Genomic DNA, 15,709 nt, shown 5'->3' with positions numbered 1-15,709 from the left:
TATAATTTTTCTAACAATCAACTCTGTCATTTTATTTTAAATAAATTTAGATCTTTTTCTGAAAAATTTCAAACTAATATTATGATACTTTATTCATTTCACTTATCTAAACAATTTATCTATATTAGCTATTGAAGCAGATACTTTCCATCTCTATCAACACAAGATTTTTTTTTCTCAATATTGTTTTTGAAGACCGCAACATTATATATATATTGAATCTTGAAAGTTGGTATTTCTCTTTAATACGTGTAACTATCTCTAATTGTGTTAAACATAAAAGTTTTAGTGTTATGAGTAGTGAGCTCATTGAAGATATTAAATGTCATTTTGTAAATTTTTCACTATCAATTTGATTCTCATTTTGTTTTGCATAATCAATATGTAAATGTTAATTGTTTTGCACGACAGCAATTCTAGATAATATATATTGGTTGAATTTTCTATTTAACCTGAGTATTTATTTGGTTCCATAATTTTGTTTCTCTAACTTTTGTACTTTAATATGTACTATAATTAAGATTGATAGTATATTTTTTTATTTGTTAAAAAAATATAATATTAATTAGAATGTTTTTCTTTATCATTACATAATAACTTTATTTTTTATATTATTACATTAGCCGCGCATCGCACGGGTGAAATATAGTATATAATATATATATATATATATAGATTATATATATATATATATATATATTTTATAAGACTACTTATCATAAATAGAATTAAGTCTGTATTATTAGATTTTCGAATTTTGAATTAAGAGATGTACGGTTAAAATGATAGTAATTTTTTAAAATTGAGTAAGTAATTAATTGAATAATATAATTTAAGGAGTGAAAAATTTGGTAGTCCTAGGACAGTAATCAGACTCTCTCTCCTTCTCTCTCTATGTAACCGTCGCTGCAACAACCCCCTCCATTTACCGACTGTTTCTAGAGCAAGTGGCAAAGAACTTGATGGTTAATAGCTGAGACCCAAGGCCGAATTCTAATTGATTCACATTTTCAGCTAATTTATTTCTAAATTTCTAAACAAAATAAACGAAAACAGGTTGCGTGCTATCCATCACTCGAAAAAAAACAACCCGTCCATTTCCCCCACAAGCTCTCTCTCTCCCAAACCCCACCAACAATGGCCGCGGCACCTCTCCTCCTTCCCCTTTCTCCTCCTCCTCCTCCTCCTCCACTCCTTCCCTCTCCCCCCACCTCCTCCGCCGCCGCCGCGGCGCTCTCTCCGCGCTCCGCCGCGCCATCGCCGCGCACCGCTACGCTCTCCCAGCGCGCCGCCGCGCAACTCCACGCGCGCGGCCTCCGTCTCGGCGACCCCTCCCTCTCTGCGCGCCTCATCGCCCACTACGCCGCCGCCTCCTCCACCTCCGCCGCCGCGGCCGCGGCGTCCCTCCTCCCCTCTGTCGCCCCCGACCACCCCCTCGCCACCTTCGCCTTCAACTCTCTCATCCGCGCCCTCGCCTCCTCCTCCTCCTCCGATCCCCGCGGCCCCGCCCTCGCCCTCGACCTCTTCCTCCTCATGCTCCGCTCCCACCTTCGCCCCAACGAGTTCACCTTCCCCTTCGCCCTCAAATCCGCCGCGGCGCTCGACCTCCTCCCCCTGGGGCACCAAATCCACTCCTCGCTCCTCAAATCCGGCCTCTTCCCCTCCAACGTCTTCTGCGCCAGCGCCCTCCTCGACCTCTACGTGAAGCTCGCTACTTTGGGGGATGCCCGCTTGGTGTTCGATCGAATTCCCCACAGAACCGACGTGACATGGAACTCGATGATCTGCGCCTACGCGCAAAATGGGTTCTTGGAGGAGGCGCTGAGGTTGATGGATTCGATGGCAGAGTCCGGTTTGGATGTCGGAGTTACTAGCTGGAATTCGATTGTTGCGGGTTGCGTTCAATTCGGGGATGTCGAGCTCGCGCTGGATGTGCTCGGGGAGATGATTTCGGTTGGCGGGGTGGGACCCAACCCGGCTACGTTCAATACCCTGCTTTCTTTGATCCCCTTTGTCCCTTCCTTGGATCGAATTAAGGAGTTGCATGCCTTCGCTCTAAGGAATGTAGAAGTGGTAGGTTTCGATTCGGTAGATATTGATAGGTTGTGGTCATCGATTGCTTCTGGCTATGCCTTCCATGGATGCATGAGTTATGCGTCTCGATTGTATCATATAGTCTCGTTGAAGACATCCCAGTTGTCAAAATCGATGATCTCAGGGTTTCTTGATTCTGGGCAGACACACAAGGCGTTCGATGTGTTCCGTGAAATGGCATTTCAGTGCTGCCGTGAAGCGCAAAGTCTATCTCCAGTTTCACTCACCATGATCCTTCCGGCTTGTGATTCGTTATCTATAAGTGGTTTGGAGATCCATGCTTATGCTTACCGAGGAGGAATGCAATCCCATACGTCCGTGAGCAATGCTCTCATGGCCATGTACGCCAGGAGAGGCGACAGAGAACGGGCTCATAAGGTTTTTCAAGAGAGTCCGGAGAAGGACGTTGTGTCGTGGAATACAATGATTTCGAGCTGTGCTATGACTAATGATTTTGATAGTGCTTTCGATCTTTTTCAGGAATTGCTTGCGGACTGCATTAGGCCTGATGAGTACTCGTACAGTTCCGTGCTCAATGGATGTGGTATCTCAGCCCATCTCAGACAAGGAATGGCCTTACATGGCCAAATTGTAAAATCTGGCTTATATCATTCTTACCCAGTTGTCCAAAATGCTTTAATGGATGCTTATGGGAAATGTGGGTGTACCGAGTATGCTCAAAAGGTCTTTGATGAGGTAGATGCTAAAGATACTATTTCTTGGAACACTATAATCTCATCTTACGGTTTCAATACTCGCCCTCACGAGGCCATATCTCTTTTTCATGAAATGCAAGAGTTAGGTTTTAAACCCAACCGTGTCACCTTCATTGCACTCTTGTCAGCTTGTAGCCATGCTGGTTTGATTGTTAAGGGTTTGCATTACTTCAATACAATGAGGAGCCACCATGGTGTTGTTCCCGATGTGGATCACTATGCTTGTATAGTAGATAGTTTAGGAAGAGCAGGTCAGCTCGATCGAGCTCACCAATTTATCAAAGATATGCCTATAGAGCCCGATGATTGTGTATGGGGTGCTTTTCTTAGCAGCTGCAGGATCCATGGAAATATTGAGCTAGCAGAAATTGCCGCCAAGAAGCTTATTGAGTTGGATCCACAGCATTCAGGTTATTGGGTTTTGCTGTCGAACGTATACGCGGATGCTTCTAGGTGGAGTGATGTGGCACATGTGCGAGCAGCCATGAAGGACACTGGTGTCATAAAGTGCCCGGGTTTTAGTTGGATTGAAATCGGAGGCAGTGAGGTGCACAGGTTCCTTACTGCCGACAAGTTCCATGCAAGGTGCGATGATATTTATTTGGCTCTTGATGGTTTAACAGAGCAACTGATAGATGAGGGCTATGTGCCGCTTTTAAAACCCAGATTCGTTGTTTTTGACCAGGAAACTGAGAAAGAAGATGTCATAGTTGGCTGAGACAACTTTATTGAATTACGGAGTAAAATGAGGTCAAACTAGCATATTCATGCAAGCAAAAAGGCAAAATTAACTCAGACAAACTAGCAGACCTGAAATAGACGTTGCCGAGAACTTCAGGATGACTCGTAGTTTGATGGTCTTGCTATTGGCATCATAGAGTGATCAGATGCAGAAATAAAAAGTTGGGTCCTGAAGTGATGGCTGTTTTCTCGTTTGAAATGAACTTTTTGCAACAGATAGGCGTGAGACAAATGTAAAGAATATTTGAGAAAGCAACAAGAAGATAAAGAACACAACCATTTACATGATTTGGCTTTGAATCCTATATTTATGGGTGAAGGAGGAGAAAAGCTTTCGCTATGAGAAAAGATGCCAAATCATAGGGATAATCCTAGCCCTAGTAGATTCTATGCTCTTAAAACAATAGCCATATAGAAACAATGCGCAAGCAGAAAAGGGGTTGATGGTTGATACCCCAGTTGCTTCACATTTCTTACTAAGTTCATTTCTTAAAAAAAAAAAAATGAACTAAGTGGATCACATACTATCTCTCTCTCTCTCTCAAAAAAAAGAGCATGTGCAAAAGAAACAAATCATAATATGTTGGAAAAAACGCGAAAAGGAAAAGAAAAGGAAAGAAAATGTCAGGATCAAATCAGTACTGCATGGGCTTTATCTTGACACCTCCAGAGAGGCTGGGGGAGATTCAGGCTTGCACCTATTGACCTTGGAAGAAAATTGCCCTTCGTGCTTTTTCTGAATAGTTTTGGGCTGCAACATCATGCTGGGGTTTCCAATATGGAGACACATGTAGCAATATTTCAGTGGTGTATACGTACCAAAGCTGTAACTTTGCGTGTGCCCTAATTGCTTGATGTTCAAAATGATGGTTTACTTCTTGATTGGTGAAGGGATAATGTGGTATTACTTGTGTTTCCTGAAGGTGGGAAAGCCTGAGTTTATCTAATGTTACCATGAATCATTTTGCATATTGTATTGATTCAGTTGAGATGCAGTGCTTGAAGTAGTGAGTATTAAGCTTCATGTGGTTTTAAGGACTAAAAACTTGGGTTAAGATGTTGCTGGTTGTAGTTGCAGTTTTCGTAATGTACAGGGCCATCTAATGCATACTAGTTTCTATGATGAAATTATGCCAGTTCAGAATAATGGCATATTTGTGATACTGTGGGGTTAGATCGGCTGTTGAAATGAAAGCTTTTCTTTACATCCTATTTTTTGCTTCAAGTTGGAAAGTTTCTTACCCAAGTTCTTTTACTAACTCTTCGCATGAGCAGCTTTTGTTGTTATTCGTCCACGTTTTGTTCTGCAATGTGCCAAATAACAGCAATACTTGATGTTTGTTGTTCATTTTCCAAGTTTATATTTCTATTGGTTTAATAATCTTCAGCTATGTAATCTTTTGGCTTCGAGGATATCCACTGTAAATTGAGAAAATTTTTCCTGAAATTTATTACAACTATAGATATATGTACGGAATAAATACCAGTATAACATTCTCCTTTGCGAAAAATTTCTACTGTTACACTTAAAAGTTAATGTTCTTTTCTGTTCATTTCTTCTCGTGCATTTATATTGTTTTAACTATTGCCACTAGGGTGCATTTATATAGTTTTAACTATTGCCACTAGGGATGCAAAAAGGGTGGATTTGGGGGTGGGGGCCCCGCCTGACCTCCCGCCCGACTTTCAAAATCCCGCCCCACCTCCCACCCTAAATCTGTGACAGGTCATAAAATATTATCCCATAATCTGTCCCATCTCATAACCCACCTAGCCACCTCCCAATAGCGCCCCGAATCTGCCATGCCAACTAATATTTTTTTATTATTAATATTTTAGGGCTTTTTTTTACATTTGGCTCTCTCAAAATATTTTTTTTTACAAATAGCCTCATCAAATTTATAATTGTAAATTTGGCCCTACCCCCGCCACGTAAACGCCACATCAGTGACATAGTTTTAAGTTGAACATGGTGAATCATTCACCGTGTTCAAATACGGTGAATGGTTCACCATGTTCTGTACCTATATTCCCCTCCTACCCTTTTTTAATACATATATTTTTTCGCAATACATATATTTTTTCTATACACGGTGAACCATTCACCATGTTCAAACACCCTCATTTTAGACACGGTGAATGATTCAACGTATTCAACTTAACAAACTAATCCAAGCTCCGCTGACGTGGCGCCTGCGTGGCAGGGTTAGAGTCATTTTTGCAAATATAAATTTGCTAGGGGCCTGGGGCTATTTTTAAAATAAATTTTTCTAGGGGGCCAAATGCAAAAAAACCCCAATATTTTATAAAATATAAATCAATAATTTTTTTAATAGTAATAGATAATTTTTTTATTAATATTTTATAACACCAACTTGAAAAATAAAACTGCTAATTTATAGTTGAATTTTTTTTATAAATATATTATTCTTTAGGATTATTTTTTAAAAAATATATAAACAATTTTTGGGGATAATGGCAGGGCGAATTCGGATGGATTCAGAGTGGGTAAAAAAAAAAATTTCTTTTCTTGTCCCCAATCTGCCAGGACCATAAAAATTACTCTGTTTTCTATCCCGAATCCGTTTATTTTTTCTCATTTACTTTCTCATCCGGGGCTTTACCATTCGGGGCCAATTGGGGTGCGAGCTCCACCAACCCTGATCCATTTGAATCCCTAATTGCCGCCATCTTTACAAATCATTAAGGCTTTAACCAAGAGATTTCTAATAAAGTTTAAAAAATGGGACGACGACCAGAAAATGCGATAGACCAATATTCCCATTTTATTTTCATGAGCGTTAACACGTTGATATAATTTTTACAATTCCACTATAAAATAAAAAAGCGTAACTTAATGCTTGTGCTCCAACTCCTATTGGCGTAACCAAACAGGCCCTTTGTTCAATCAGAATAACCTTCACAAGCTTCAACTTGAAGCTGATTGACGAAAATGCCGCATCAATACAATGAATGATGGATAAGCTAAAGATAAAAACAAATTTTGCACAAGGATCCAAAAAATTCTAAGAATATAATGAATACAATTGGAGCTCTCAAAATATTCTCGTTGGCCGAAGGGTTCATGATGTCGAAAACTATATGAAAATTCAAATGAATCAAAATAACTCGTATGAACGGGATTCTTCTTGTAAAAAATTTACAAACTAATAACACATCTCCACTGATCGAAAACCACAACTACAATAACCAACAAACAAACTTACGCACAACATAAGATACAAACATCAGAAAGCGAATAAACTCATCTAACATCCAATCTTCACCCAAATGGCGATGGCACCGGAGCTCCCGCAGCAGAGTCCGACCTCTTAATGCTCCCCATACCACAGATAATGCACCCCGGAGTGGAGAGTGCGGAGAACTTCGCCCCACATAGATCACAAACATCATGCCCGATTGTCGACAGGCGGCTGAGAGTGGCAGCGCAGAATTGCGAGGGGTCTTCGAATGGATCGATTGATTTGTTTGATAACCCCCTTTCGGTGCACATGTCTATCAAACTTCTAAGCTCATCCTGCTTGTTTGGCGGCGCCTTAGAGAAGAGCAGGTCGAGCATCTGCTTCGCGTACGCGTAGTTCTGCACCTCCATGTTCCGCTTGATGGCGGTGCGTATACAGTTAATGCGGTGCTTTGCTTGGAGCGGCAAAGAGGCGAGGTGGCGAGAGAGCCTAGCCATCTCGTCCTTGGCGCTCAGGGCGGCCGCACCTTGAACCTTTTGGAGACGAGCGATTTCCTGTATCGGAGAAGAAGAGGTGTTATGATCATCAAGCTCTAGGGCATAATGGATCACGATATTGATCACATGATGGTAATAGAATGAAACAATGGTGAAAAGAAGCACTTTAATTTTGGATCTCATGGACAATATGTGAAGATTCACCATTCAAAATGACCACAATTCACCCATCTAACCAAATTAAAGCATTCACTTGTCAAAATACCATAGTTCCTGGTCTTGGTTGCTTTTGCATAAGAGCAAACTAGATGAATTCCATCTACTGATTGCTCTAGTAGGAAATCAAATAGGAATAGATGTATGCATACGACGTTTGTCATGACTAATGTAATTGCAAGTCACCACCTAATGATTAAAAGGTATGCATGTAGCCAACCGCAATTACTTGAACATAAAATACATCAGAGAGTTATTCAGATGATGACCACTAGAAAAAATTTGGCCCGTAAATTGAAGTCCTTCCCAGCGAATGGAGAATAAACATTTTGTTTCATAGTGGACATGAGTACCGATAATATGAGATCTGCATCAACACATAGGACAAAAGGGTTTGTTATACCGAGTTGTACAATACCTGAAGTAATGCAACAGCAATCTTGTATTGAGCACAAATAGTGGCTTGGGCTTTGATATCATCTCCACGAGATTGATCTTTAGCAAGAGCCAAGAACGCCTCATCCAAACAAGATAATGCATCAGGAAGTTGGTTCTGCTCGAGATGAGCAAGGCTTGTCTTGAAACACACTGAAGCAGAAGCACCGCGAGGTACCTATAACATAAACAATGATTCAGAAATAATCAAGCAATAGAGGACGCTTCTGAAATTCTTGAAAGCAAAGAAGAAGAAAAAAATCCAGTAAACTGCAGCGAGGATTGCCAACCATTTTAGGACTTTGATCCCCATCCTTTCAATTGTTACAATTGAATCCCTAATCACTGTATTCCCTTGCAATCTTTACTTGTTTCATCAAATTATATGGTTAAATATATGGATGCCAATTCAGTGGCTAATATAAGAAGTCCAAAAGTCACATATTGGCAGTTAGACAATGGTTACAAGGATATATCTATCCAATTTCAACCAGGAATTTAATCAAAGGGCAAGACTGCAATGTAACCGCAAAGGTTCAGAACCTAGATGCAACAATCTGCTAAAAGTCTGAGGATCCTGGTGCGATTTTGCCTAGCAAAATTTACCTGGCCAGGGCGCACAGCAGTTGGTTGAGTAGGCTGTTGAGGAGGTTTCGCAGCATTTGCCCCTGGAGTTTCAAGAGAACTGAGATCGATTGGCTGCGAAGAGATCGGAATCCGAGAAGAAACAGAAACAGGCTGTGAAGAAACAGTGGCCTGCTGCGGCGGCACTCCGCCATCAGGTAGCCCAATTGACTCAAAAGGAACATTAGGTTGCTGCGAAAACTGCGGTGGTTGTGCCACTTGAGGTGGGACTCCACCATCAGGAAGGCCAATGTTAGTCATCACGTTCTGATTCACATTCTGACTGGTAGCTGCTCTATTTCCATCTGCGACCTGAGCACCTTGATTAATTCTCGACAAGTAAACCCCTGGAGGGGGCAACGAAGCCGCAACCTGAAGCGATGAGATAGTGTTCCTGAAAAAGTCCTCTGGGATCGGCCCAGCTGATACTCCCATGCCTGTAACCATTGAATTGGGCTGAGCTGGGCCTTCTGCGGTTAAAGAATCAGTTCCAAACATATCGGGGGCAGTACTTGGCATGGTAGCAGTAGGAGCAGATGAAGGTTGCATAGAAATAGGAGGAAAATCCTGTGAAGGGCCTTGCAACGACTTAGTCCGCAAAGGAGGGCCCAGACTGAACTGTTTTGTGGCTTCTTTTAGCTTGTTGACATCTATAGTAGAGCCAGAAATCGGCTTATCACGAATTCTAATGTGTATTTTCTTTGTTTTTGACATTGTCTCATCTTCATCGCTACTTCCACCATCCACAACACCATACAAAGACTTCTTAAACTCTTCCTCTGCCTTTGCCTGCTCATCTCTAGAAGCAGCAGCAACTCCCAATTGCCTAGCGAGAGTATCCCCTACAGAATCGCCACCGATACCTTTCTTGTTTTGCACCAAAGCCAATTCAGTAGAAGCTGCAGACTTGTTCTCGTTGCTCTCTCTTGTGAATGCTTGAACCAAGCTCTTCTCACTAACTTCCACAACATTGCCCCTCCCCTTGATCGAACCCAAGTAAACACCAATATGATCCGCTACAATGGCAGGGATTCCGCCTTCACTTGTCTTCATGTAAGGCATGACCTCCCCTGCTAACTCCCACTGAGGTATACTCTTCATATTTGTTGGAGTTTTGATTTCCCAGTTCCCGCCGCCCCACTCTGGACCTTTAGGTACCATGCTCTCAGCGGCAAAGTTTGCGAAGATACCCTGTGTCCATCCAGTGGAACGGATTCTTAGAATTCTTTCCAAATATCGCCTTAGTTCTGAGTCGGTACCTATTTCTTCTAGTTTCTGTGCAAGACGCCGCATGGCGCTAGGGTTCAGATGGCATATAAACAGATCGAGCATGCTTTCATAGTCTGCAATGACCTCGAAGGTCTCCTTTGCCTAACCACATGTTTGGTATCCTACTTAGAAAAGCAATTAGTTACCAAAGGTGATCTTCACATCGCCGCCAGCACGAACTTTCCCAGGAGTTGCATCAAGAATCCATACCTTCAGAATATTGAAAGTAAAAGATGTCAACAAAAACCTTTTCAAAATAAAGAAAATAAATAAAAAGATGTTACAAATAAAGTAAGCAGCAATATGCTATTCAAAAGAAAATTATACATGTTCTAAACTCTGCACCGTAATATTGTAAACATACCCTAACAGGTCGAGCAATGAGGCTTCGCAGCTTGTTCTACTACTAAAGGCATTTTGAGGAAGAAATATTATAATGCAGAAAATTATGGTTAATCAAAACTAAAATATGTTCCGAAGTACACACAAACACACACGACACACACACACACACACACACACACACACACACACATATCAAGACAAGCATATTAAGAGCAGATCAAGTACCTTTCCGCAAACAATATGACCAACTAAGACTCGAGGAGTAACCTAAGTGTGCACCTGGTCAGAAGAATAAATGTCAATTGTTCAGGATTCGTCCACATTGGGACTTATCTAAAATATTTCTAATCCATATGGATAAGAAATAAATATTTATAATTATGCTGTTATATTTCTAGTCCACTTGGATAAGGAATAAATCTAACGGATAAATCCTAATCTGTTTAAATCTCTATCTAGTGGAGATTGAGTTAGAATATGATTAGAATTAATATCTCCCTGATGGCCTATAAATATAATGAGTGTTATTGCACCACATACAAACAACGAAAAAAATAATAATCATCTCTCCAAAATTTCTTTCTCTTGGGTTCGCTCTAGGCACCATCATAAATCCTAGGATTTGGGCGTGTGCGGGCGATCGACTCCAGTACCGATTGCACACAGAAAGAACAACACGCAAACAAATTTGAGACAGGCGTTGGCGGATCAACGAGTTCGTAAAACAAACGAGATCAGATCCCTGGCTAATCAGAACATTAATTCCGCACCACAAAAGAGGTATGTAAAAATCTATGAGATTTTTGCGACTTATATTTTGGATATTATAATTGATTTTATCAACAGTGTATCAAGCCTTACAGTGTCTTGTTTGCGTCTGTAATTCGTTTACATCGATATATTTTTTATTTTGTTATAAAAATAAAAAAAATCGGTGATTTTTTTTTTGAGTCACAAATTGAGAGACCACTCGGTTAGAGGTGCATTGAAGCACGCTGTCGCTTTCGAGCCTACCGCTGCAGAGTCTGCAAGGGCCCGCATGTGCAGAAGAGCCTGCATAATGATTGTGGCTTGCAGAGTCTGCCGGCTTCAAAGGCTACCCGTGCAGGGCCTGCGGGGCGCCGCACGCGAAGGCCTTCGGCCTAACGGAGCCGCCATACTGGTGCTTGCTTTTGGCCGCCCTTGTGGCCTACCGGCTCGCTAGTCCACATTATGAAGAGCCCATATGAGCTACTACCTATAATTAAAGCAGCAACAGTCGAGCAGAGGCTTCGCAGCTTGTTCTACCATACTTAAGGCCACTGAGGAAGAAATATTATTATGCAGAAAATTATGGTTAATCAACAACTTAATATATTTCCGAAGTACTACACACACACACACACACACACACACACACTAATCAAGACAAGCATATTAAGCAGATCAAGTACTTTTTCCGCCAAAACTATGACCAACTAAGACTCGAGGAGTAACTCTAAGTTTGCCACCTGGTTCAGAAAGAAAAAAATGTCAATTAATATGCATAAAATTACAAGAAAAAATAAAAAAAGAACTGGCTTTTCAAACTACTGTTTTTTCATCTTATCTATTATTTCAATTATACTTATTAAGTCTTGCAAATGAATCTACAATACAATACATGTATAATATATGGCATGTCTCTGGCTTGCGCGAGAAAACTTCTTCATTCATTATGGCAAAACTAATAAAAATACATTTAGTGAAGAATTGCAAGTAAAGATATAAAAAGCACGCACAAGCTTTAGAACATCAGAAGCAGCTGAAGCAACAGTATTCGGTCCATCTTTTTAATTGATGCTGAATCTCCATGGCAACGCAGATCAAACTAAAAGAACTGCAAGAAACAATATCAGAAAACCACGAGGCATAGATACAAGTTCTGACATATAAGCTATTCTTCTTCTATTCTGCACCAATTATGTAGGCTTGAATGTCAGGTTATAAGTTTAGACAGTAAGAGCAAATGCGCCCGCAACGGATTCCTCCGTAAACAATCTCTCTCTAGGAACCTCAACTTCAACATAAGCACTAAGCAGCCCCATTTCAATCGGGACCCCGTACACAGGTGCTGCAAAGAGAATCGCTGGCAGATAATGACACAGGAAAATCTCGGAAACAATTTCCACAACTACGGCCTGCCATGACTCCATCGCGAAAAAGCAAGCCAAGCAAAAAAGCGCGTAAAATTAAAACACCCAACAAAACAAAATATCTAACCGGATAAATACGAGAAAAATTGCCAGAATACCTACGAAACCACAACGCCCAAACACCACAAGGCAAGAACGAGCAGGACAACCGCGCCTCAAACAGCCAGGGACAAAAATCAGGGAAATCAGAGGAAATATGGGGACTGCCAAACCGTTAGTATTTATAATAATATAATAATAGATAAAGCAGAAAAGAGGGCGAGAGACGAAAGCAGAAAGAAGAGCGAGAGAGAGCCGGCGCGAGCGCCAGCGCCTCACGCGAGGTGGGCTGCGATCGCGTTAATTAATGCTCTAATAATAATAATAATAATAATATTAATACATGCTGACCTCCAACTGTAGAAAGAAGCCACACCGGCTGTAAGCCGAGAACGTGCGGTGGAGGAAAAGTCGCGGCCCACACGACCGACGGCAAACGCCACTCCCAGACGGTAGATGGCGGACGGGACAGCAAAGGGCGAGAGAAGCGAGAGAATACGGAGAAGGCAACGGGATGTCGGACGGACAGGCAATAGGCGAGAAAGCGAGCAGAGCTATCAGACGGACAGGCAAAAAGGGCGATCGAAGCGGAGAGGCACCACCACGAAGGCGAGAAGACGAAAGGATGGGAGGAGAGCAACGCCGATCATACGGGGGGATGCGAGCGGTGTTCCGAGGGAGGACAGCGCTTGCGTTCCGGCTACGAAACGAAGGAGGAAGAGACGGAGAGCGCGAAACGCATATATATATAATATATTATATATATATATATATATATATATATATATAGTATATATATATAGAGAGAGAGAGAGATGAGAGAAGAGAAGAGAGAGAGAGAGAAGAGAGAGATGAGTGTGTGTGTTGTGTTGATGTGTGTGTGTGTGAGAGAGTGAGGGAGAAACAAAAAAAAAAAAAAAAAAGCCAAAAACCCACAGTGAGTGAGATAGAGAAACAAAAAAAAAGGAAAAAAAAAGTACCCCGAAGAGAGAGAGAGAGTAAGTAGTAATTTTTTTTGCATTATACATATATTGTGTGAGAGAGAGTATATATATATTATATATATAATATTACAACCGACAAAATCATCTACCAATTTTAAAAAATTTACATTCAATCAATATTAAATTTGATTATATATAAATGTACACTCTTATATATATATATATATATATATATATATATATTATATATAATATATATATATATATATATATATATATATATATATATAATATATATATCTATAGAGTCCGGCTACTATTGCTATCGTGTAGCACGGAGCGCTCCGTGCTACGCAAGTTGTTTTCGATGATGCGGCTTTCAATCGACGACGCTTCCTGTAGACGTGATTGACTACACTATTAAAGTATTTGGAAACTAAATTTCAATTTTTTCGACAACTCATTTGACTAGTGATACAAAAGATCTCAAAATTGACAATTTTAATGTCGATGTGTGTGTTTTGTGATTTAACGTGTAAAACAATCCAAATGCGATGAAAATTTTATTAGAAAATTCTTTTCACTATTTAGATAAATCAGTATATCTGATCTTGAATTTAAATCTTTTATCATCATTTTTATGAGATTTTTATTTCAGCCGTTCAATTTTAGACTATTTGTTTGATAGGTAAATGATATCGAAAAATTATGAAATTTAGTTTTTAAATACTTTCAATATGTAGATTAACTCTAACGGAGCCGATCGTCGATTTGGAAGCCACATCATCGAAAACAACTTGTAGCACGGAGCGCTCGCGTGCTACGATAGATAAATAGTCTAGCTCTATATAATATATATATATATACTATATATCATATATATATAGTAGAGCAATTTCATGGATACCTCCCAAGTCTTATATATCATAGATACCCTACAAAGTTTAAATATCATCTATACCCTGTAAATACAGAAAATTATCATCAATACCCCTATGTTAGTTATGTTAGCTTTACCATAGTTATTAATTGGTTAAAGCTGGGTAAATTTTAAAAATAACTTATTTACCTTAAGTTTCTTAATTAAAAATGTATGAAGACCCCCTCAACTATATGCCATTTTGAAACAGCTCCTCACTTTTCTTTTTTTAGGTGATATTCCATTAAACTTTTAGTTTTTTAAAAATTAACTAATTTCAGTGTATAAAAAAAATGAGAATTTTTTAATTTTTTGATAATTTTATCAAATCTAGTGCGCTCTATTTATATTTTATTGAATAAATAATTATATTAAAATTTAAATGAAAAAAAATGTTCGAGGATTATCATATTTAAATTCAGTTATAGTTTGGTCTATATTTAAACTGAAGCTGAACACGAAATCCGAACCAAAAAACAAAACCAAAATAAGATAAAACATACTAGATATATAAAATATAATTTTATATTTTTTTATAATTTAATATATATTAATAATTTAATTTAATATTAATATAAATACTCAAATTTAATTTACAAAAAATATCTTAAATACCTCTTAGTATTTCTACTATTAATAAGAGATAAAGGGTGAAAATGGTATTTTGAAAATTTTACTCCGTTTCATACAGGCGCTTAACGGATTTTAATAATTGAGGGTATTTATGATAATCTTTAACATATTGAAGGGTATAGTGATATTATCAATTTTAGAAGGTATTGATGAAATTAATAGTTTCTAGAAGGCATTATGAAATATTCTGATATATATATATAAATATTGTGAAGACAACTTACAACAACAAAACATCTGCCAATTGCTTAAAAAATTACGTCATACTAATATTACAACCTAAAAATCATCTCCAATGTTTAAAAATTTACATACATACCAATATTAAGTTTGATTATATATAAATATACACTCTCTCTCAATATATAATATATATATATATATATATATATATATATATATTATATAGGCTGGAGCTACTATACTTCTTATGGTATAGACCCCCTGTACTCATAATTTTAACCGTTCTGATTGATGGATGTGTGGTTTAGGATGATGGTGGTCCCCATTAGAATGATAATTGCCTAGGTGAGTGGATAGTTGGTTAAATAGTATGATCTAACGGATGAAAATGATTAATGCTAATAAATCTAATGGTCGAAAACTTATGAGTATAAAGGAGCAATACTCATAAATATAGTAGCCGGATTCATATATATATTTGTGAGAGGAGTGGGAAAAAGTGGGCCACACAGTCCCCCACAGTGCCTCCCAAATCCGGAGAGAGAGAGGAAAAAGAGAGAGAGAGAGAGAGAGGGGAGAGGGTTTTTTTTTTTTTTAAGGTGGGCCGCCAAAAGACCGCGAACCCGAAGAGGCTCGAACCCTATCGCCCTTTCTATGAAATTACTTCTATATACTAG

General features: G+C 39.3%; 2 protein-coding genes across 2 annotated transcripts; one reads left to right on the top strand and one right to left on the bottom strand.

Moving 5' to 3' along the window:
* The first annotated feature begins 1,137 nt into the window (after nucleotides 1-1,137).
* Nucleotides 1,138-3,528, top strand: LOC109704137 (pentatricopeptide repeat-containing protein At4g21065-like). Its single transcript, XM_020224867.1, has one exon. The coding sequence runs from the start codon at nucleotides 1,138-1,140 to the stop codon at nucleotides 3,526-3,528; it is 2,391 nt and encodes a 796-aa protein (XP_020080456.1).
* A 3,025-nt stretch (nucleotides 3,529-6,553) lies between these two features.
* On the bottom strand, nucleotides 6,554-9,891 carry LOC109704135. The gene is made up of 3 exons (XM_020224865.1): nucleotides 8,509-9,891; nucleotides 7,886-8,080; nucleotides 6,554-7,308 (listed from the first exon to the last, which is right to left on the bottom strand). Exons 1-3 carry the CDS (start codon nucleotides 9,856-9,858, stop codon nucleotides 6,835-6,837), a joined length of 2,019 nt encoding a protein of 672 aa, XP_020080454.1. The 5' UTR covers nucleotides 9,859-9,891; the 3' UTR covers nucleotides 6,554-6,834.
* Between the last annotated feature and the right edge of the window lie 5,818 nt (nucleotides 9,892-15,709).

The sequence above is a fragment of the Ananas comosus genome, unplaced genomic scaffold (assembly GCF_001540865.1).
Source record: "Ananas comosus cultivar F153 unplaced genomic scaffold, ASM154086v1, whole genome shotgun sequence".
NCBI lineage: Eukaryota > Viridiplantae > Streptophyta > Magnoliopsida > Poales > Bromeliaceae > Ananas > Ananas comosus.
The sequence above is the reverse complement of the archived record's forward strand: the minus strand, read 5'-3'. Positions and strand labels throughout refer to the sequence as shown.